At 45.3% G+C, this 25272-nt stretch overlaps 1 protein-coding gene across 1 annotated transcript in view; it reads right to left on the reverse strand.

The window, feature by feature from the left end:
- The window catches only part of nt5dc1 (5'-nucleotidase domain containing 1), a 98223-nt gene that overhangs the window by 36291 nt on the left and 36660 nt on the right, over positions 1-25272 (reverse strand). Inside the window, exon 7 of the mRNA XM_079255593.1 lies at positions 8177-8351. Coding sequence (XP_079111719.1) covers positions 8177-8351 — 175 coding nt within the window. The remainder of the gene's footprint in view (positions 1-8176; positions 8352-25272) is intronic.

Consider the following 25272-nt stretch of genomic DNA (forward strand, 5'->3'; position numbering starts at 1 on the left):
TCTTTCCCTGCCAGGTCCAGCTCGGCCATATCAAGACTGACGATGATTGCAAAATGATAAAAGGAAACAAACAAAAAAAAATAATTATCATAATAATAATATTCAGATTATCAAGGGCAGCTATATACATGACATGTCTCCCCTGACAGAGCAAATCTGTCTGGCAAAAATATGGCACGCAGATTTCTGCTCTGTATGCTGAGATGCTGGACAGGACAGGTTAAAAAAAAAAAAATCTAGGGGCGTGTCATTTTGATTGACAGGTACCAATCTTTGGCTTCCAGTGAGAAGAACGTAGAACAACGGCGGTTTTTAGCCGGTTAACAACGCAACTTAGCTTTAGCCCGCTTACCTCCGTTAGCTGGTTAGCTTCTGTTATCTCCGGGTTAGCTCGGTTAGCTCTTAGCTACAGAAAGCTCGGAGTTTGCTCGATGTCAATCATCCACCATGACGCTCACAGCCCCCCTCTCAGCTCCACAACATGGCGATGGTAGGAACCGCCCACTGATCTTAAATTCAGCTCTTCAGAAACCTATGGGTGACGTCACGGAGACTCCGTCCATCTCTTTATATACAGTCTATGTACTATACCCATGTTTACCATTAGATGTCAGTCATTCTTACACACTGGACCTATAAACCAGCGATCACCAATCCTGGTCCTCGAGGATCGGGGTCCTGCCGGTTTTCCAAGTGTCCCTGCTGAAACACACCTGATTCAAATCAATGTGTGTTGATCAGACATGAGCAGATCTTGTCTGAGTGTGAGACAGGAGTTTTCCAGCAGGGTCACTAGGAAAACATGCCGGACACCGACCCTCTAGGACCAGGATTGGTGATCCCTGCTTTAAAATTTTTTAATTTTTATGATTTGCATGAATAGAGGGGCGGTTGTTGCTCAGCAGGAAGAGCAGTCGTCTTCCAACTGGAAAGTTGGGAGATTGATTCCAGGCTTCCCCTGACTGTGTGCCCAAGTGTCCTCGGGCAAGACACTAAAAAAAAAAAAACCCCAAAAAACCCCAAGTTGAGTGTGTATGTAACTCGCTTTGGATAAAAGCGTCTTTTAAATGACTGTGGTGCATATAACCCCAACAAAAACCACCTTCTACAAACTCCCTTTGACCCTTATTAATGTGAATGCCCATGAGGCATTCACATTATTGAGATCCTGTTCGGCCATTTTTATTATTATTCTGCCAAACTTTGCCGCGCTACTCCTCCTGCACCGTTCAAGTCACTTCAATCATTTAGATCTTAAACTGTGCAGCTCCTTTAGGACATGTGTGCTACGAATTTTTTTTTATTTTAAATCTTTGTAGTGATATTTAGCATTTTGTAAAAATAAATTCAGCCTTGCTGCGATGGACTGGCGAGCTGTCCAGGGTGTACCCTGCCTGTTTCCCAAAGCCGGCTGGGATAGGCTCCAGCTTCCCCGCGACCCTGAATTGGAATAAGCGGTTCGGAAAATGAATGAATGAATGAATGAAATTCAGCCTTGTGATTGGATGAAAGTCCTTCCAACCAAATTGGACCTTGCAAAAATTCAGCACAGCAATTGGTCAACAGCGTTTTGGAGCTCTGCACCGGTTTGCAGTGTCCGGTTCATCAATTTCTCGTCCCCAGTGTCTGTCCTGCAAAATATTTGAAACGCTACTTCTCCGACACCATTTGTCTCACTTCAACCATTCAAGTATCAAACTCTTCAGCCCATTCAGGAGATATGTTCTACGACTTTTGGTCTTTGTAACAGTTAAACTTTTTAAGTAATTCAAGTTTTTGTCACTGTATTGAAATTCGTTCCTGTGATTGGACGAAACAGAATTCAGCTCAGCGATTGGTCCATTTTGTGCACCGGTACACAGGTACACATACAAGGCACTGGTTCAAATACAGCATTTAACATATAGCTCCATTGTCATTTGTTGGTTGTTGCTTGTGTGATGGCATGTAATTCTGAAGGCTGCTCAATGTGAACTGTTGGTCTCAGCTGCGCATTTCAAGAAGATAAGGAATTTATTTGCAAATGTCTCAGTTAACTACAAAGGATTTGTTCCAAAAATGGTCCCTGCAAAATTTCAACGCTTTGATAAATCTTAAACACATTAAAATAAAGTTTTTCACATTGAACAATAAAGTCTGTCATATCTTTAATGGGATTTAGTTCAACTCACACATGTTTTTGCAATCCAACTAATGACACCCTACTGGAAGTGGAAAAAAAAGGCAATAGGAAAAAAATTTAACGCTTTTTCCAAGGTGCAACTAAGAGTACAAGTGGTGTAGTGAGTAAGTCAGTGTGCTTTGAAACAGGAGTTCATGAGTTCAATCCCAATGTGGGCAAATAAAAGATAATTTCAGTTATGCTTTTTTTTTTTCAATTTCTTATACTTATGCAATTTCATTTCAATCGCTCAGCATAGTTCAATAAATGGCATTCACATTTGCTATTATTTCAATAATAGCTGGTTCTAGTTAAAAATTGCATTTCCTGTTATTAATTAAATTTATTTGAGTTTTTAAATTTCATGAACTTATTTTTATGTATCATTTATTTATATATTTGTGTTTTAATTTAATTCAGTATTTTTCTTTTTGTTAGTTTTTCCTTTTTAAAAAAAAAAAAATTATTTGATTAATTCTCTTCACTGGCTTCCTGTTGAATATCGTATTCGTTTTAAAGTCCTGGTCCCTACTTTCTGAGCCCTACATGGACAGGGCCCTCGTTACATTGAGGACTTAGTGAAGCATGACAGTCCGGCTCGAAGTCTAAGGTTGACCGGGAAACACCTGTTGATGGTCCCACGAAGCCATTTTAAAACCTGGGAAGACCGTTCTTTTAAAGCTGGCGCTCCCCGTCTCTGGAATGAGCTTCCCTAGGATCTGCGCTCTCTGGATTCAGTGGATGCTTTTAAAAAAACCTCTTAAAAACATATTTGTTCAGGCATTTTAGCTCCAAAAAGACTCGGTGACACTGCTGTGTATTTATACTTTTTTTTTTTTTTTGCAGGTTTTCTATGTTTTTATTGTTTTGAAGAACTTTGTGACCTTGTGTCTATGAAAAGCACTATATAAATAATTATCTTTCATTCATTCATTTTCCTCATCGCTTAGTCTAATGAAGGGTCGCAGGGAAGCTGGAGCCTATGCCAGCAGTCTTTGGGCGAAAAGCAGGCTTAAAGTTTATTTTATCTTATCTAATTTTTATCTTTAAGTATTCATTATACTATATATTTATTATTATAAATACCTTTCCTATATTTATTTTGTTTTTATATGTTTCTAAATGTAGGCATTAAGGAGCCCATGCCAATGATCAGACTTTTTTTTTTTACCAAGATTATGTTGAACTTGTTTTATTTTTTCCTTTTATCTTTTCTCATGACTATCTTTTCTTTTTTATTTAATTTATGATCCATATTTTCTTGGTTTGGGTGCATTTTCTATGTATGTACAAATATTTTTTTATTAGCTTTTTTTGTAGGTATGTAAACAACAAGGGTGCATTTTTGGTGGAAAATGTCTTCTGGTATCCCCCAGCTGGTGCCACTGGGGGATACGTGAGGCAGATCCAGTTCTCTGGTCATAAAACCTCCATGAACACTCCTTCATTTTCTGTCAGCTGGCAACAAGACACTTTTTAGGAACTGGTGCTTGTCAATGTAATCGTTAATCAACTCATTGTGAGTAACTATTTAAGTATGCAGAAGATGAAGGTCATACCGTGTCACTGTCCAGAAATCACAGAAGATGTTGGGAAATGACACTTCCTGGAATTTGTTTAAACACATTTTCGGCATTAGTTTGTTAGCAGATCAAAGTTCATGGGTGTAACCTTAATGGTTGTGTTTGGGAAAACCACCTCTTGCTGAGCTGGAAAAACGTTTAATGCTGGGAGATCAGTGGAAAACCGCTGACTCTGCATGTGTGGAGGGGTTTAACACAACAACTAATTTAAGAGGAGATTCTGAAAAGCAAATATTCTCACACTTTTCTGAATCTTTGGCTTTAATTGAAGCTGGAAAAAAAGCTAAAACAATAGAAGTGGTAAAAGGACCTACCAAATCCACAGTGAAACCAGAAAGCCTTACAGTGTGGTTTGAAGCTGGCCAGTCGTCTCCCTGTTAGATGGCTCTGGCCTGGATGTGTTATTTCTGACAACTGACTGACACCAGCCTCCAGCAGCAACGCCACACCACAAACAGCTCTTTCTTCCAGGCTAAAAACTTTCACACCAGCTGACGGCACGGCATGACAAACCACAGGCTGAATGCTGCTGAATGCGGCTGAATGCAGCTGAATGCGGCTGAATGCGGCTGAATGCTGCTGAATGCAGCTGTATGCTGCTGAATGCTGCTGTATGCTGCTGAATGCGGCTGAATGCTGCTGAATGCGGCTGAATGCAGCTGAATGCAGCTGAATGCAGCTGTATGCTGCTGAATGCAGCTGAATGCTGCTGAATGCAGCTGAATGCTGCTGAATGCTGCTGAATGCGGCTGTATGCTGCTGAATGCTGCTGAATGCAGCTGAATGCTGCTGAATGCAGCTGAATGCTGCTGAATGCTGCTGAATGCAGCTGTATGCTGCTGAATGCTGCTGAATGCAGCTGAATGCTGCTGAATGCTGCTGAATGCTGCTGAATGCAGCTGAATGCTGCTGAATGCTGCTGAATGCTGCTGAATGCAGCTGAATGCTGCTGAATGCTGCTGAATGCTGCTGAATGCAGCTGAATGCTGCTGAATGCTGCTGAATGCGGCTGTATGCGGCTGTATGCTGCTGTATGCTGCTGAATGCTGCTGTATGCTGCTGAATGCTGCTGTATGCTGCTGAATGCAGCTGAATGCAGCTGAATGCTGCTGAATGCGGCTGAATGCAGCTGAATGCAGCTGAATGCTGCTGAATGCAGCTGAATGCTGCTGTATGCTGCTGAATGCTGCTGTATGCTGCTGAATGCTGCTGTATGCTGCTGAATGCAGCTGAATGCAGCTGAATGCTGCTGAATGCGGCTGAATGCTGCTGTATGCTGCTGAATGCTGCTGAATGCAGCTGAATGCAGCTGTATGCTGCTGAATGCTGCTGAATGCTGCTGAATGCTGCTGAATGCAGCTGAATGCTGCTGAATGCGGCTGAATGCAGCTGAATGCTGCTGAATGCAGCTGAATGCTGCTGAATGCGGCTGAATGCAGCTGAATGCTGCTGTATGCTGCTGAATGCTGCTGAATGCAGCTGAATGCTGCTGTATGCTGCTGAATGCAGCTGAATGCTGCTGAATGCTGCTGAATGCTGCTGAATGCTGCTGAATGCAGCTGAATGCAGCTGAATGCAGCTGAATGCTGCTGTATGCTGCTGAATGCTGCTGAATGCAGCTGAATGCAGCTGTATGCTGCTGAATGCAGCTGAATGCTGCTGAATGCAGCTGAATGCTGCTGAATGCGGCTGAATGCGGCTGAATGCGGCTGAATGCAGCTGAATGCAGCTGAATGCTGCTGTATGCTGCTGAATGCAGCTGAATGCTGCTGAATGCGGCTGAATGCTGCTGAATGCTGCTGAATGCAGCTGAATGCTGCTGAATGCGGCTGAATGCTGCTGAATGTGGCTGAATGCGGCTGAATGCAGCTGAATGCGGCTGAATGCTGCTGAATGCTGCTGAATGCTGCTGAATGTGGCTGAATGCTGCTGAATGCGGCTGAATGCTGCTGAATGCGGCTGAATGCTGCTGAATGCGGCTGAATGCTGCTGAATGCGGCTGAATGCGGCTGAATGCGGCTGAATGCTGCTGAATGTGGCTGAATGCGGCTGAATGCAGCTGAATGCTGCTGAATGCGGCTGAATGCTGCTGAATGCTGCTGAATGCTGCTGAATGTGGCTGAATGCTGCTGAATGCGGCTGAATGCTGCTGAATGCGGCTGAATGCTGCTGAATGCGGCTGAATGCAGCTGAATGCTGCTGAATGCGGCTGAATGCTGCTGAATGCTGCTGAATGCTGCTGAATGCTGCTGAATGCTGCTGAATGTGGCTGAATGCTGCTGAATGCGGCTGAATGCTGCTGAATGCTGCTGAATGTGGCTGAATGTGACTAAATGCTGCTGAATGCAGCTGAATGTGACTAAATGCTGCTGAATGCGGCTGAATGTGACTAAATGCTGCTGAATGCAGCTGAATGTGACTAAATGCTGCTGAATGCGGCTGAATGCGGCTGAATGCTGCTGAATGCTGCTGAATGTGGCTGAATGCGGCTGAATGTGACTAAATGCTGCTGAATGCAGCTGAATGTGGCTGAATGCTGCTGAATTCTGCTGAATGTGGCTGAATGCTGCTGAATGCTGCTGAATGCGGCTGAATGCAGCTGAATGTGGCTGAATGTGACTAAATGCTGCTGAATGCAGCTGAATGTGGCTGAATGCTGCTGAATTCTGCTGAATGCTGCTGAATGTGACTAAATGCTGCTGAATGCTGCTGAATGCAGCTGAATGTGACTACATGCAGATGATAGCTGAACGTAGCTGAATGCAGATGAATACGGCCAATATATTGGACATCAAATATTTTTTTACCCCCAAATATTGGTCTGGTTTGAAACAGGCTGCAAAACATCAGAATTTCTCTATTAAAACAATGCGATATATCAAAATTTTAAACAAAGCGCAGCTGTGATTTGTAGGCGTTTCCATTGAATGGTGTTAAGAGCATAATTGTCGGATGAAACTTCATGAGAATTGCAGCTTTTGCCAGGTTGCCAGGTAGTATTACTTCAGGGTAAGGAATTGCACACTGCGCTTTACAGTTTTTTATTTGTAAAAATGAACTAAAATCATATAATTTTTATTGTACTTCAGAATTGAGTGACTCTTTGCGTTGGTCTTTCACATGAAATTCCAATAAACTATATTTATGACGTGTAATATGTGAAAATGTGGAAAAGTTCAAGGGGTATACCTACTTTTGCAAGCCACTGTACATACCATGCCATTCTTTACCTGACATGAACTGGTCATGTGACCCCAAACGTGTCATCTGGGGATGTGTAAAATGTGTTTGCAACATACCTTTATATCGACATGTCTGAAAACCACCGTTACCAGTTTCCATTTCTGGTTTTTATTGCTATGTTTAGGTTTTGTGATTCTTGGGGTAATGGAAATGTGGATATGAGGGAAAAAACTAAAAAATGGCTTGTCAGAGGTTTGTTCTGTTTTCAGCTCCATCTGCACCAGAATGTGTCCGGTACCCTGAAGTTGTTGACCAGCAGACTGATGGGAACCAACGAGGTGCCACGGGACACGAAGAGAAACTTTTTGATACTTTATCAATGCAACCTGACATCTTACCATAATGAAGCCACACAGAAGCTGCAGCACAACACTGACGTTCATCCATCTGAAGCTGCAACTCATGTTTTCACGCTAACTTGGTGTCTGATGCAGCTAAAATGGACAAAATATGGAAAATGAATAAAAAACAGCCCAGATGACGACATTTAGGGGAGTTTTCTTTTTTTTTTTTTTTCAGTAAACCTTCCTGGTTGTTGGGCTTGTTAGGTTGAGGATATGTGGTTTGTTAGGTTCTGTTTTAGTTGTTTCTTCTGCTTTCTTAGTTTTGCATTTTGTTCCAACTTGTTTCACTCTTTAAAAACTTCTGTTTCTGGTTTAGTTTATCCTGTAGTTTGTTTTATTTCTGGTTTTATTTGTCATCTTGTGTGTTTTGTTCTGTTTACTTTATTTGTAATCATCCTTTTTCAGTATGAGAACTGAAGTCCAAGACTTCCAGTGGGTTTTAGTCTCAGCGGATGAGTTTTACTGAGATTTGCTGCCGCAGCATTTAGCTGTTATGCTGCAAACAAGTGGAACAAACTGCCGTTGGAGATTAAACTTCCAGCAAACATAGAAACTTTTAGATCAAGTTAAAAACATTTTATTTTCTCACGCGCCTATACATGAAATCTGCATGTTAACTTTGAACTGATCCTTCTTTTAATTTATTTTTTTGTAATTTTTGCTGTTTGCTGCAGCCTATGATCCCTTCTTTGTAACCACCTATAATGACCAGATAAAAAAAAAACAACTTTATTCTCTTGAAGCAGCAGGAACATAAAGTTCTAGCTCCTCATGGAGGGTGTATCAGACTTCAGTCTCTACATGAGATGCGGTCCAGGATCTGGTCCAGATGGGGGAGGTCTTACCCGAGGATGTGCTCACAGATGAGCCTGCAGTAGTCGCTGTGGGAGCTGGTGATGAGGAGGAGAACCTTCCCGGCATTCTTCATGCTGCGCAGCCAGGTCTTCACAGTGTCAGAGCATGGCTGCAAATACCGACCCGGATCCCTCTTCACACTGGGGAAGTACGTCCCCGCATCGTCTGCAGAGACACAAACAGGCACATCAGCTTTCTCTAAACAAGACGTCTGGTTCTGAAAAGATGGGTCCCTGAAAGTCGAAAGTCTTGTAGTTACCGACCGGCAACCAGCTCGGTTCGGTTCAGCCAGTTCGGGTCTCTCAGAACCGGCTGAGATAGAAACCAGGAACCTTCCAGCTTACAAGCCTGCACCCCCCATTTTCATCAACCTACGAACCCGGCGTAGACTCACAGATGTAGCCATCTGGACAACCAGTCCACTTAAAGTCTGACACTATCTGGACCTGCAGTCTGGTTCTGGTTCAGTCTCTCCAGTTGGTTCTTCCTGACTGGAGGAACCAGACAGGCTGGGTGGGGGACAAGGTCTCAGCGTGGTCCAGAGTCCAGACATGATCCAAAATGGTTAGAAGGATTACAGTTTTAAAGTTAAAAGGACTCGTGTTGCACTTTAAGCCTAAACTTATACTAACCTCTGTATTTTAACCAGACCAACCAGTCTACTGAACTGGAACTGCTATGAAACACAAGCAGCAAAGGCTCAATCTGATCCGTGTGTGAGTCGCCTTGATCGGACCATCATCACTAAAGCACTCAAACTTTACTTCTAAACAGGCTAAAATCATTTCATTCCATTCCTCATTTTTCTATATGATAAAATGAAAACATAAAGAAAATTTTTTTTTGTTACTTTTAAAGTTTCTTCTCCACCTAAAAGCAGCTCCTCAGGTGAGCTGTGAGTCTGAGATGAAGACGTGGATTCTGTTCAGACTGAAAACTTTGCATGTGCTGCCCTCCAGTGGTAGAACACAGTAATACACAGAAGAAGAAGAAGAAGAAGAAGAAGAAGAAGAAGAAGAAAAATGGAACTCGGGCTTCCAACCACAAGATGGCGACAGAGACAAACATCCAAAGGCAAAGTTTCCCATCAGGCATCTAAAACTCTTTTGATGATGTTCCAGATGTAAATATTTAGCAGTGATTAAATTCCTGTTGAAGTTTTAATTGTTTTCACAAGCCATTAAACCTTCGGTTAAACAGAAGGAGGCCAGACTCAACGAGGTCTGACCTCACTCTCTGAGATCCTGCAACAAAAAGCTGGTCCCGCCTCATTACCAGCGACCCAGGAGGTCAGCTGTGGGAGGTTCATAGCTCTCACATTAGCGTTGGCGTGAGAGGGTAAAGAAAGGCTGGCCTCACTCTCTTCCTCTGCTGCTGTTCATCAGGTAACGGGTTCAGATCCAGCAGGAGTGGCTGTGCTCTGATGTGGGAATTGCCTCCCACTTCCACAGCTTAACCTCTTCGGGTCAGACAGTACCGAAGATGTCTCCAGATACGATTCAGCATCAATGCTAACATGTAGCACAGCAAGATGATGGGCAGAAACTAAGCTGAAAGACTCCAACCTGCATCAGCATCCAAACCAAACGCAGCTCAAACCCCAAGCAGGAAACTGTAGAAAGTCCACTTTACAACTTCTGATAATTTCTACACGCAAAAAGGTGTCCTTTATCCCAGTGGGACAAAAACTCTGCAGCTAGCAGGCACAATCACACATCATGTCTTACTTTTGCTATTTTTCTGGTGAAAAGTTTTATTCCAGCCAGCTCCAGCTCCCTTAATCGGACTAAGCGGTACGGATAAAGAATGAATGAATGAAGTTTTATTCCAGTAACAGTAACACGTGTTGATTCTGACATGTCTGTTGTGATCTGACGTGTCACAGTATTTATTTTGGGTATGTTATTTCAGACAGGAAGGAGAAAGAAAACCTGTGTCCCAACTGGACTTTCTGTCCCTTTAACCTTGTCGTCAATGAGACGTTAAAGTAACAAAGTTTATTCTTTTAATGAACATCAGATCTCTGAAAAACTGGAAGCCTACATAAAAATATTCTTTCATAAGGTTCAACTTTCAATTGTCCTAATAAAGTGAGAAGAGAAGATATCCTCTGAGCTTTCCATCCATCCATCTTCCTGCTGATCTGGGGTTGGGTTGCGGGGGCAGCAGGTTAAGCAGGAATCCCAGACCTTCCTCTTTCCAATCACATTTGCCAGCTCATCAGGGAAGATCCCGGGGTGTTCCCATGCCATAGCTTCCAGCATGTCATGGAGGGAGGTCCAGGAGGCATCCTGACCAGATGCCTGAGCCACCTCAACTGGTTCCTCTCGATGCGGAGGAGCAGCGGCTCTACTCTGAGCTCCTCCCGGATCTCTATCTCTAAGGGAGAGGCCGGCCACCCTGCGGAGGAAACTCATTTCAGCCGACTGTATTCGGGATGTCCTTCTTTCGGTTACGACCCACAGCTCATGACCATAGGTGAGGGTAGGAACGTAGATCGACTGGTAAATCGAGAGCTTCGCCTTCTGGCTCAGCTCCTTCTTCACCACGACAGACCGGCGCAGAGTCCGCATTACTGCAGACGCCGCACCGTTCCGTCTGTCGATCTCGCGCTCCATCCTTCCCTCACTCGTGAACAAGACCCCGAGATATTTAAACTCCTCCACTTGAGGCAGGACCTGACTCCCGACCCGGAGAGGGAAATCCACCCTATTCCGGCTGAGGACCATGGACTCAGATTTGGAGGTGCTGATTCTCATCCCAGCCGCTTCACACTCAGCTGTGAATCGTTCAAGTGAGAGCTGGAGATCACGACCAGATGAAGCCAACAGGACCACGTCATCTGCAAAAAGCAGAGACCCAATCCTGAGGCCACCAAGCCAGATCCCCTCAACACCTCGACTGCACCTAGAAATTCTGTCCATATAAGTTATGAACAGAATCGGTGATAAAAGGCAGCCTCGGCAAAGTCAGCCCGACCACTGGGGACAATTTAATATCCACAAAACACATGAAGACTAGTTGGGCAATCTTCCCCCATTTCTCCTCCAAGACCCTGAAGAAGGTATAGCGCTGGTCCACTGGTCCACTGTTTTACGACCAAGACAAAAACCAAACAACTACTCAATCTGGGGTTTCATAATACAAAGGACCGTCCCTTCAAGGACAGCTGAATAGACCCTACCGAGGAGGGGGCTGAGTCGTGTGATCCTCTTGCAGTTGGAGCACACCCTCCAGTCCCTCTTCTTGAAAAGTGGGACCGTCTCCCCATTCTGTCAGTCCACATGCACTTTCCCCAAAACAAAAATAAAACATGAAGTGGAACAGGAAGTCTCGACCCTGTTTTCTGTAATTTAAATATCACTGGTAAAGCCAGAAGCCTAGAAATCCTCTCCAGTGCCCTCACATGTGCAGACTCAGCCATACGATCCAAGATGGCATTTTATTTGATATGGGCGACTGCAGCCACAAAGTCTGAGCATGAGTGTTTGAAAGCAACGCTGTGCTGCCCTCTCATCAGCTCTCTCTGGTCCTCAGTCTGCTATTAGACTGATGCAGAGGTCAGGCTAATACAGTCCTACTTCACAGTCAGGGCTCCAAATGTAGGACTGATGTGCCCTGAAGGTCTGCAGGCCTGTTGCTAGGCATGGAGAGTCAGAACCACAGCTGGCAGCAGCTCGATCCATCTCACACATCAAAGCAGCCTAACACGATCAACAAATCAACAGTTTGCAGTGCAAATTAGGGTCGGGCTCAAGAGCGTTTCACAAACAGCCACACCAAAAGTGATGAGAGGGCTGGGTGCAGTGCTGCAGCCGTTTTTTTTATCCCCCGCTAAACCAGCGGAGATGAAAGCCAAGAAAACAAACAAGAAAAAGTTGCATTCAGCATTTCTTCATTGAACATAACGAGCATCAATCTCTGTTTCTACTGTATAAAGCAGAGAGGCCGAGTCTCCCAGGCGAAGCTATAATCTGCAGTGTTTGGTCTAGTATGGCATCCAGACTTGCACCGTTTCCAGCACCTGTCTGAACCACGTGGAAAACACTGGCCGGATCATTTTGTCTGTGGACTTTCCATTTTTAGCAGGAAGACCACAAATTGCTGCATCATGTCACTTACGGTGCAGTTTCTTTCTTTTTTCATGCAATGTAAGTCAGAGAGGAAGAAATCTTACAGTTAGAGTGTCTAAGATCAGTGTCGCAAAACTGATACAGAAGCAGCAACATTCACAGGTTTTATTTTGAGTTATTAAACCTTTTCAGGGTAACAGATGAAAAAAACGTGTTTTCTCTGTATCTGGAATAAAAAAAACCTTTTTTCTTTAAATTGCTCATCAGCTTCAGTCTAAATGAAAACAAATCTGTAATCATTAAATCATTTCAACCACAGCTAATGATGTATCTGCTTTTTGGTTAAAAATATTTTTAAATCTGTCACAAATGTATAAAATTGTTAAAGAAAATATCTTTCAAATGAAAATAAAATTAATTATATGGAAAAATAAATGGATAAAATTAGCATTTAAAAGGTTAAATAATTTGAATATTTCCATATTTGGTAGTTTTGCTAGTGAGTGAATTTGACTGAATGATTCAAAGAAAAAAAAAAAATAGGGAAATACTTTCAATTTGTAGTTTTTTTTATTGCAGATTTTTTGGAGAGAACTTCATTTGTCACTTAATGACTTAAAAAGGAGGTGAATTTGTTGAGGTGCGCTGTTGACTATCAAAGTTCTTTGAGAGAAACACATTATTTAAAATAAATAAATAAATAAAAAGGGGGTAACACGACCAGACACTTCTGATAAATGACCTGAAATAACAAAAAAAGTCATTTCATTCTGTAGCCTGTAATATTTACTACCATCCATCAGCAGTAATGAACATCTCTGGAAGCTGGACAGAAGTAAAGATGAACGATGTGACGGTAAAACCAAACAAAGTCGAACAATCTTCTCCACAGACTCAGTAAAAGTCCGATGGATGGATCCACTGAAGTAAACTGCTGCTGCTGCACATCAGAAAGAATAAACCAACCATGTGGAGGGAAATGCTTCCATGGATTCAAGCTCCAATTTTTGAGACAATTCCTGGCTGCAGGTTTAATGAAACCAGACTGCCTGCTAAGAAAGATCATAAAGAGGTCAGTTTCAGTGTTACAGGAAGCTCCATTCACCTCTTTTGGCAGAAGGTGGCCATATTTAAGCCCCGTATCCGCTGACATTGACTTTTGTCCACGGCACAAAAACATGGCTGAATCACAAGAAACCAAGAGGACATTTGCCTTACGCTGCAGATGGTTTATAAGATACAGTTTCTATTACTGATTTCCAAACCTAATTATTCATTATGATATCAAAACCAGGGAAGTTCCGAGTGATAACGATGGAAAATAAAAGTATTCAAGACATAACAAACCAACAGCATCACAAGTCGGAGACCCTTGGTTTCCTGTCTGAAAGCGTTCGATCTGAAGAATAGGCTTCAGAAGAGGAGATAAGGAAGAACAATGGCAGCTGAGGGAAAAAAATGACGGCGGTTTCTGGACACCGGCGTGTAGATCACTGTGGGGGACGGTGACGCCAGTTGCACAGTCACAGCAAACGTGAGGGACACTGCAATCTGTCATTATGCTAAACCAGAGCTATATTTAACCAGAGCTATCTTAAGACATCTGTCAGGATTCATACTTCAAGGTCTGAACTCAGGGTGATTGTCTCCAAGTATCTCCAGTGGAAAATGAAGATACAATAAGGTCTAAGAGAAGCTGAACACACAAGTTGTTCACATGGCTGCAGAATCTCTGAACAATAATGTAATAAAGCCTGAACAAGGCCTGCCAGGTCTGTTTGAATCAGAAAGTTATCGAGGATCCTGTCATCTCCAAGTACAATGACTCACTTTCAGGCCCAAAGGGGAATGCTGGGAATCATCTGGAACCAGAGTCTGGATGCATAAACTTCATTTCAGACTCTTATAACTCATAATTTGTTGGTTTCTGTGATGCCGTCCACATTCTTGTACTAATCTGACAGAATAAACGAAGTGGGAAGATTCCTCAGAGATTTAGCTCCATATTGACATGAAGTATCACGCAGTTGCTGCACATCACCATGAGAATCTCCGTTCCACCTCATCGTGATGAGAATCTCCGTTTGCACCTCATCATGATGAGAATCTCCCGTTCCACCTCATCATGATGAGAATCTCCCGTTCCACCTCATCATGATGAGAATCTCCCGTTCCACCACATCATGATGAGAATCTCCCGTTCCACCTCATCATGATGAGAATCTCCCGTTCCACCACATCATGATGAGAATCTCCCGTTCCACCTCATCATGATGAGAATCTCCCGTTCCATCTCATCATCATGAGAATCTCCCGTTCCACCTCATCATGATGAGAATCTCCCGTTCCACCTCATCATGATGAGAATCTCCCGTTCCACCTCATCATCATGAGAATCTCCCGTTCCACCTCATCATGATGAGAATCTCCCGTTCCACCTCATCACAATGAGAATCTCCCGTTCCACCTCATCATGATGAGAATCTCCCGTTCCACCACATCATGATGAGAATCTCCCGTTCCACCTCATCACAATGAGAATCTCCCGTTCCACCTCATCATGATGAGAATCTCCCGTTCCACCACATCATGATGAGAATCTCCCGTTCCACCTCATCACAATGAGAATCTCCCGTTCCACCTCATCACCATGAGAATCTCCCGTTCCACCTCATCATGATGAGAATCTCCCGTTCCACCTCATCATGATGAGAATCTCCCGTTCCACCTCATCATGATGAGAATCTCCCGTTCCACCTCATCATGATGAGAATCTCCCGTTCCACCTCATCATGATGAGAATCTCCCGTTCCACCTCATCATGATGAGAATCTCCCGTTCCACCACATCATGATGAGAATCTCCCGTTCCACCTCATCACAATGAGAATCTCCCGTTCCACCTCATCACCATGAGAATCTCCCGTTCCACCTCATCATGATGAGAATCTCCCGTTCCATCTCATCATCATGAGAATCTCCCGTTCCACCTCATCATGATGAGAATCTCCCGTTCCACCTCATCATGATGAGAATCTCCCGTTCCACCTCATCATGATGAGAATCTCCCGTTCCACCTCATCATGATGAGAATCTCCCGTTCCACCTCATCATCATGAGAATCTCCCGTTCCACCTCATCATGATGAGAATCTCCCGTTCCACCTCATCATGATGAGAATCTCCCGTTCCACCTCATCATCATGAGAATCTCCCGTTCCACCTCATCACGATGAGAATCTCCCGTTCCACCACATCACCATGAGAATCTCCCGTTCCACCTCATCATGATGAGAATCTCCCGTTCCACCTCATCATGATGAGAATCTCCCGTTCCACCTCATCATGATGAGAATCTCCCGTTCCACCTCATCATGATGAGAATCTCCCGTTCCACCACATCATGATGAGAATCTCCCGTTCCACCTCATCACAATGAGAATCTCCCGTTCCACCTCATCACCATGAGAATCTCCCGTTCCACCTCATCATGATGAGAATCTCCCGTTCCATCTCATCATCATGAGAATCTCCCGTTCCACCTCATCATGATGAGAATCTCCCGTTCCACCTCATCACCATGAGAATCTCCCGTTCCACCTCATCACCATGAGAATCTCCTGTTCCACCTCATCACGATGAGAATCTCCCGTTCCACCTCATCACGATGAGAATCTCCCGTTCCACCTCATCACGATGAGAATCTCCCGTTCCACCTCATCATGATGAGAATCTCCCGTTCCACCTCATCATGAGAATCTCCCGTTCCACCACATCACCATGAGAATCTCCCGTTCCACCTCATCATGATGAGAATCTCCCGTTCCACCTCATCATGAGAATCTCCCGTTCCACCACATCACCATGAGAATCTCCCGTTCCACCACATCACCATGAGAATCTCCCGTTCCACCTCATCACGATGAGAATCTCCCGTTCCACCTCATCATCATGAGAATCTCCCGTTCCACCTCATCACGATGAGAATCTCCCGTTCCACCTCATCACGATGAGAATCTCCCGTTCCACCTCATCACGATGAGAATCTCCCGTTCCACCACATCACCATGAGAATCTCCCGTTCCACCTCATCATGACGAGAATCTCTCGTTCCACCTCATCACCATGAGAATCTCCCGTTCCACCTCATCATGACGAGAATCTCCCGTTCCACCACATCACCATGAGAATCTCCCGTTCCACCACATCACCATGAGAATCTCCCGTTCCACCTCATCACGATGAGAATCTCCCGTTCCACCTCATCATCATGAGAATCTCCCGTTCCACCTCATCACGATGAGAATCTCCCGTTCCACCACATCACCATGAGAATCTCCCGTTCCACCTCATCACGATGAGAATCTCCCGTTCCACCACATCACCATGAGAATCTCCCGTTCCACCTCATCATGACGAGAATCTCTCGTTCCACCTCATCACCATGAGAATCTCCCGTTCCACCTCATCATGAGAAACTCACGTTCCACCTCATCACCATGAGAATCTCCCGTTCCACCTCATCATGATGAGAATCTCCCGTTCCACCTCATCATGAGAAACTCCCGTTCCACCTCATCATGATGAGAATCTCCCGTTCCACCTCATCATGAGAAACTCCCGTTCCACCTCATCATGATGAGAATCTCCCGTTCCACCTCATCACCATGAGAATCTCCCAAAGCTGCTCTGCTGGATGTAGATCTGGTGACTGTGGAGGCCGTTGGAGGACAGTGAACTCATCGTCATGGTGGAGATGATGTGGACATGGTGCATCATCCTGCTGGAAGTTTCCATCAAAAGATGTTCATAAAGGGATGGACATGTCTTCTTGTAAGACTGCAACGATTTGTCAACAACGTTACGGGTTATAAACGCCCATAACAGCTTTGCTAATAAAACGCTGCCTCAGGCAACTTAACAACATTTACCAACCACGGCTTTTCAGACAGTATAAGAACTCTAAATGACGCAAAGCACCACAGGAAGTGCTGGGGGCAGTATTGTCATTTTGTGCAGCGTCTTTGTTTAAACAACAAATAAGAAACTGACAACCTATTTCTAAAGTTTGGGGATATTTCACGCTAAACAAAGTGTCAAACAGGTGAAACGTGTCGTCTGCCACACAGAGTCGGCGTACCACGGCAGCACGACAGTCATGCATGAGCATCTGGAAGGAAAGCACCCTGAAGTCATGGTTTCCAGCATCCCGGATGGAAAAGTTAGCATTAGCGAGTAGCGATGTGCTGTTGTTACCTCTTCCAAAGAGGTTATTATTTTACCGCCGTTTATCTGTTTGTGTTCAAGATAACTCAAAGTTATGTATAGATTTTCATGAAATTTTCAGGAATTGTTGGAAATGTGAAAAGGAAGAAGTGATTTGATTTTGGTGCTGATCCGGATCACCGTTTGGATTCTGGAATGTATTAAAGGATTCTGGCCCTTGTTTAACTACAAAACAGGCTTTTCTAGATGTAAATAATCATTTCAATGCAATTCTACGAAAATTAAGATGTTAAAATATTTTGTTTTCTGTTTGAGGCTAATTCTGTCCAGCTTGGATATGACAAGCTAAGTTTGAATGTTCAAAATAAAGTATTAGTAAGCTGTTAAGCTTAAATTTAATATTCAACTGGTTCAGGGGTTGTTCTTTTAACTTACTAAAGGACATTATGTTGTGACTGACTGGGAATCAGGGGTCACATTTATAAGATGCGGATGAAGAGAGTGGGCTAAAACATACTGGAACCAGTAAAAAGACCTGCGTCAACTGGAAGCACTGATGGTGGGCGGGAAATAAATAATCAGGACAAATCAAAAATTATTTACAGATTAGTCGACTAGTAAGATAATTGTTAGTTGCAGCCCTATCTTCTTGACCATGTCTACATGTTTAATGATATGTTGCTGGTAAGGGATTGGCTGATTAAAATGAACACCTGTATCTGTGATGGTGCATTTTTCTGATGAAAAACTGAAAACTTGTATTTTGCTTGTTTTCCGTAACTTTTCTGTTAATGGGCTGTGACGTCTGAGCTGAAGGTTTGAAGACACAACAAAGTCATCGCTCCTCCCTTCTCACCTCCTCCTCTGCACTTGATAATACATAGTTCCTTTGGTAAAGTGGGAATTTTGAAGGCAGCACCTTCCAAGTGTGATTGGAGGCAAAGAGGCTGTTTTCTGTTCGTCGTACAGAACTTTATTTCCTGCCATTTCACGCTCCGGCTGCTTCATCCTGACAGGAGCAGTTTCACATATAAATATTATCCTAAAGTTTATTTAAAATACATTGTTGTTGTTAAATGTCCACAGAGATTTTTGTACCCATCAGAAAAGGTTTGAGCTTCTCGTGATGTTTAGAAACCATGAAAACCAAAAAGTTACACAACATATTTAATACCTTATTGCCCATAATATTTCTATATTATTTGTATTTAATATTTTTCATCCTAACAAAACAAGCCAGAAATGGTCATGTACACTATTTAAAATACTATATATGTATTGTGTGAATAACATATTTAAAGTATAAAGGAATAATTAGAAAAAAAAAAGTCCTAATCAAAGATCTGATCTTATAATCTGAATAAATCATCTTCAGTTTGTTGGTTCTGTGCAGAAGTTGGAGTAAATGAATCAGCAGCAACACAAATCTGTTGAAACCAACAAATCTTTGGTTAGAAACCTCAAAAATACAAGGATAAGCCAAGAAAGTCTTTCCCATTTCAGAGCAATTCTCATAAATGTGGCCTGTTTTTGCTCCTGGAGGAAGAAGAACAGGTCTGCTCTATGAGTGACCATGTTTATAGCTGCTCGTGTGCTTTTATGTAGATCGACAGGCAAAGTTTATGTAATTTGTGTGAGTTATATTAAGTGTAGCAATGAAATTAAGAAGAAAATGCTAGAATATAATAAGTTTTGTACTTTTCAAACATATATATTGTTTTTGTACTATGTTTTTTAAAATTTTCCCTGTGACACTTGTGTAACCTTTTCATTTTGTTTGCTTTATTATTTTATATGTTTATTTAAGACTAAATTTAAATTACTGTTCGAAATAAAGGAATCAGCATCATCACTTTCCCAATGACCTGATCATAACCATTAACTAGCTGGGACCAGTCTGGAAAACCAATGCATAAAACAAAAAGGATTTTCTTCTAGAGCCGAATTACAGCTTGTTTTACACATGACCACACCTGATTCACAGTGCTGAGTATCTGGAAACACCTGAGATCCACATGATCAGCTTGTTTAAGGAAGTGAGATCCCACTCCCATCGAGGAAGCTGCTCTTCTAAAACCATCCAGGGTTCCCTTGTGTTCACAACCTCGATCCTTACGAACACCATGTGAATCTCAATCTGAACATAAGCTCTGCTGCTGCAACAGGTAACCGACCTGCCAGGCGGGTAACAGGTAACCGACCTGCCAGGCGGGTAACAAGTAACCGACCTGCCAGGCAGGCAAAAGGTAACCGACCTGCCAGGCAGGCAAAAGGTAACAGACCTGCCAGGCGGGTAACAGGTAACCGACCTGCCAGGCGGGTAACAGGTAACCGACCTGCCAGGCGGGTAACAAGTAACCGACCTGCCAGGCAGGCAAAAGGTAACCGACCTGCCAGGCAGGCAAAAGGTAACCGACCTGCCAGGCGGGTGACAGGTAACCGACCTGCCAGGCGGGTAACAAGTAACCGACCTGCCAGGCAGGCAAAAGGTAACCGACCTGCCAGGCAGGCAAAAGGTAACCGACCTGCCAGGCGGGTAACAGGTAACAGACCTGCCAGGTGGGTAACAAGTAACCGACCTGCCAGGCGGGTAACGGATAACCGACCTGCCAGGCGGGTAACAAGTAACCGACCTGCCAGGCAGGCAAAAGGTAACCGACCTGCCAGGCGGGTAACAGGTAACAGACCTGCCAGGTGGGTAACAAGTAACTGACCTGCCAGGCGGGTAACGGATAACCGACCTGCCAGGCGGGTAACAAGTAACCGACCTGCCAGGCAGGCAAAAGGTAACAGACCTGCCAGGCGGGTGACAGGTAACCGACCTGCCAGGCAGGCAAAAGGTAACCGACCTGCCAGGCGGGTAACAGGTAACCGACCTGCCAGGCAGGCAAAAGGTAACAGACCTGCCAGGCGGGTGACAGGTAACCGACCTGCCAGGCAGGCAAAAGGTAACAGACCTGCCAGGCGGGTAACGGATAACCGACCTGCCAGGCGGGTAACAAGTAACCGACCTGCCAGGCAGGCAAAAGGTAACAGACCTGCCAGGCGGGTGACAGGTAACCGACCTGCCAGGCAGGCAAAAGGTAACAGACCTGCCAGGCGGGTAACAGGTAACCGACCTGCCAGGCGGGTAACGGATAACCGACCTGCCAGGCGGGTAACAAGTAACCGACCTGCCAGGCAGGCAAAAGGTAACAGACCTGCCAGGCGGGTAACAGGTAACAGACCTGCCAGGTGGGTAACAAGTAACCGACCTGCCAGGCAGGCAAAAGGTAACCGACCTGCCAGGCGGGTGACAGGTAACCGACCTGCCAGGCAGGCAAAAGGTAACCGACCTGCCAGGCGGGTGACAGGTAACCGACCTGCCAGGCAGGCAAAAGGTAACAGACCTGCCAGGCGGGTAACAGGTAACCGACCTGCCAGGCAGGCAAAAGGTAACCGACCTGCCAGGCAGGCAAAAGGTAACAGACCTGCCAGGCGGGTAACAGGTAACAGACCTGCCAGGTGGGTAACAAGTAACCGACCTGCCAGGCGGGTAACGGATAACCGACCTGCCAGGCGGGTAACAAGTAACCGACCTGCCAGGCAGGCAAAAGGTAACAGACCTGCCAGGCGGGTAACAGGTAACAGACCTGCCAGGTGGGTAACAAGTAACCGACCTGCCAGGCAGGCAAAAGGTAACCGACCTGCCAGGCGGGTGACAGGTAACCGACCTGCCAGGCAGGCAAAAGGTAACAGACCTGCCAGGCGGGTAACAGGTAACCGACCTGCCAGGCGGGTAACGGATAACCGACCTGCCAGGCGGGTAACAAGTAACCGACCTGCCAGGCAGGCAAAAGGTAACAGACCTGCCAGGCGGGTAACAGGTAACAGACCTGCCAGGTGGGTAACAAGTAACCGACCTGCCAGGCAGGCAAAAGGTAACCGACCTGCCAGGCGGGTGACAGGTAACCGACCTGCCAGGCAGGCAAAAGGTAACCGACCTGCCAGGCGGGTAACAGGTAACCGACCTGCCAGGCGGGTGACAGGTAACCGACCTGCCAGGCGGGTAACAGGTAACCGACCTGCCAGGCAGGCAAAAGGTAACAGACCTGCCAGGCGGGTAACAGGTAACCGACCTGCCAGGCAGGCAAAAGGTAACCGACCTGCCAGGCGGGTGACAGGTAACCGACCTACCAGGCGGGTAACAAGTAACCGACCTGCCAGGCGGGTAACAAGTAACCGACCTGCCAGGCAGGCAAAAGGTAACAGACCTGCCAGGCGGGTAACAGGTAACCGACCTGCCAGGTGGGTAACAAGTAACCGACCTGCCAGGCAGGCAAAAGGTAACCGACCTGCCAGGCGGGTGACAGGTAACCGACCTGCCAGGCGGGTAACAGGTAACCGACCTGCCAGGCGGGTGACAGGTAACCGACCTGCCAGGCAGGCAAAAGGTAACCGACCTGCCAGGCGGGTAACAGGTAACCGACCTGCCAGGCAGGCAAAAGGTAACCGACCTACCAGGCGGGTAACAAGTAACCGACCTGCCAGGCAGGCAAAAGGTAACCGACCTGCCAGGCGGGTAACAAGTAACCGACCTGCCAGGCAGGCAAAAGGTAACCGACCTGCCAGGCGGGTAACAAGTAACCGACCTGCCAGGCAGGCAAAAGGTAACCGACCTGCCAGGCGGGTAACAGGTAACCGACCTGCCAGGCAGGCAAAAGGTAACCGACCTGCCAGGCGGGTAACAGGTAACCGACCTGCCAGGCAGGTAACAGGTAACCGACCTGCCAGGCAGGCAACAAGTAACCGACCTGCCAGGCAGGCAAAAGGTAACCGACCTGCCAGGCGGGTAACAGGTAACCGACCTGCCAGGCGGGTGACAGGTAACCGACCTGCCAGGCAGGCAAAAGGTAACCGACCTGCCAGGCGGGTAACAGGTAACCGACCTGCCAGGCGGGTAACAGGTAACCGACCTGCCAGGCAGGCAAAAGGTAACCGACCTGCCAGGCGGGTAACAGGTAACCGACCTGCCAGGCAGGCAAAAGGTAACCGACCTGCCAGGCGGGTAACAGGTAACCGACCTGCCAGGCGGGTGACAGGTAACCGACCTGCCAGGCGGGTAACAAGTAACCGACCTACCAGGCGGGTAACAAGTAAACGACCTGCCAGGCGGGTGACAGGTAACAGACCTGCCAGGCAGGTAACAAGTAACCGACCTGCCAGGCAGGCAAAAGGTAACCGACCTGCCAGGCGGGTAACAGGTAACCGACCTGCCAGGCAGGCAAAAGGTAACCGACCTGCCAGGCGGGTAACAAGTAACCGACCTGCCAGGCAGGCAAAAGGTAACCGACCTGCCAGGCGGGTAACAGGTAACCGACCTGCCAGGCGGGTAACAAGTAAACGACCTACCAGGCGGGTGACAGGTAACCGACCTGCCAGGCAGGTAACAAGTAACCGACCTGCCAGGCAGGCAAAAGGTAACCGACCTGCCAGGCGGGCGACAGGTAACCGACCTGCCAGGCGGGTAACAAGTAACCGACCTACCAGGCGGGTAACAAGTAACCGACCTACCAGGCGGGTAACAAGTAACCGACCTACCAGGCGGGTAACAGGTAACCGACCTACCAGGCGGGTAACAGGTAACCGACCTGTTAGTGTGAATAAAAAACATGTAATAGTGAGCAAATAAATTAAATGTAGCTCTTTTTCTTCATCCATCCATCTATTCATCATCCATCCATCCATCCATCCATCCATCCATCTATTCATCATCCATCCATACATCCATCTATTCATCATCCATCCATCCATCCATACATCCATCTATTCATCTATCCACCCATCCATCCATCTATTCATCATCCATCCATCCATCCATCCATTTATTCATCATCCATCCACCCACCCACCCATCACTGATCCATTCATCTCATCATCCAACCCCTCCTCTATTATCTGTAATCTTTCCATTCATCTTTTTTAACAACATATTTTCATAAAATCTTCTCTCATCCACTTGTCAATCTTTACATTCCCCTGCCCTCACTCAAACTCTCCCTCGTTCATCCATCCTTCCCTCTTTGTGATTCATCCAGTATCCTCCCTCCCACCTTACCCATTCACCACCTCCTCTCTCCTCTTCTCATACATCCATGCTTCCATCCATCCAGTCATCCCTCACCTCTATCAATCCCCAATCTCCCTCATCCTTTTCTCCAATCTCATCCTCCATCCCTTCATTAAACCAGTACAACCAGCTTGTTGAGGTCTGGTTCTTACTGGTGATTCAACATTACTGGTAATCCTGCAGCTGCTTTACATTTTCATCTAAATGTGTTTCTGGAACAGAGTTAATGATTTTTTTATTCAGAATATTAAACTTAAAACAACTGAAACCTTTGGAGTTCCATCGCCACCATGACGGCTGTGTACTGGTTACTGTGGGATCCAGCAGTACCAGTCACCCTCTGAGGAAATCAAAGCCAGCAGCCCATCAGAAATTGTTTGTTTATTACTGCACAGAATTTAGGTTATTGTTGCATGCAACACAAATATTTAGCTTTTCTGAGAAAAATCTTGAGCCAGATCAAAGGACAGGCAACTGATGCATCATTTAGCAAGTCAGACATAACTGTGTACGTCTCCACCCAGATGGGTGATACCGGGCGGCGGAGCACATATATACATTCACTGCAAAGCACAGATAGAACGACCCAGAAATGTAAATGCAGATAATTAAATACATGGAAACAGGCCGATGCAGACCCCGCTGGAGGAAAAGGCATGTTTCGGGTGTCAGCTGTGGTGTTTATTTCACAGCAAGGCTGAAGGTAAATGTTGTATTTCCTGAACAGATGTAAACACACATACAGTCCATCTGATTCATCATTTCTCCAACCTTCATCAAACCTAGAGAAGAGGCGTAACGGAGGTCTGACGTCCAGCTGAACGATGAACTGATCTGGGTTTAAGGGAAAAAGAGTTCCACAGCAGGTTTATGTTCTACTTTATTTATTTCTCACTGTTCTCCAACGGCCTCTACTGTCATCACATCTCCATCCAACAGGGCCTGGAGGACCCCGTCATACAACTTCTGCCACCTGGAGGCTTCAGATACGAGCTGTCATTGAACATTTACTGCTCCAGACACTTTTTCTAGTTAACCATCTGGTTATAGAGCAGCGTGTTGTAGAATAAATACAGAAGTCAAGTCGCCTCTAGAGTTCTGTGATGTAAAATAAACCTGCCTCATGTTGAGTTCTCTGGGCCTAGCAGGACATCAGTCCATCTTTTGCTGGACTGGATCCACAGTCTTCTGAGGAAGAGGTTGTGATCCTCTTGATTTAGCTATTTTTTAAGCAACTGGTAAAGTTCACTGGTCTGTTAACTGGATTTCCCCAAACAAACTGGGTTCAAATCTGTTTCCTGTCTGCACCAATCAATGAACCGATTAGTAATAATGGAGGTGTAACTATCGTTAAGGTCTTATTTATGTATTAGTACATCATCTGCTGAGGTTATTACGTTTTCCAACTTTCTTTTCATGACAGGCCAACAGCCAACCAACAGCATAACAACATATTACATACTGGCTCAAAATTTTCCAACATTACTGGAAAATAATTAAGTTACTGGCTTGATTACATTTAAAATGGCTAAAATGATTACTTGACCGTGCACCATCCACACAACAGCCTGACAGACTGTCAGGTGGTGATTATTATTAAAGTAAATAACTATTATTAAAGTTGTCGATTTAAGTGTAAGAAATCAAGCTGTGGGAGTCCGTCGAGATCCAGGAGGTTTA

Source organism: Telmatherina bonti (genome assembly GCF_933228915.1).
Source record: "Telmatherina bonti genome assembly, chromosome: 16".
Taxonomy (NCBI): Eukaryota; Metazoa; Chordata; class Actinopteri; order Atheriniformes; family Telmatherinidae; genus Telmatherina; species Telmatherina bonti.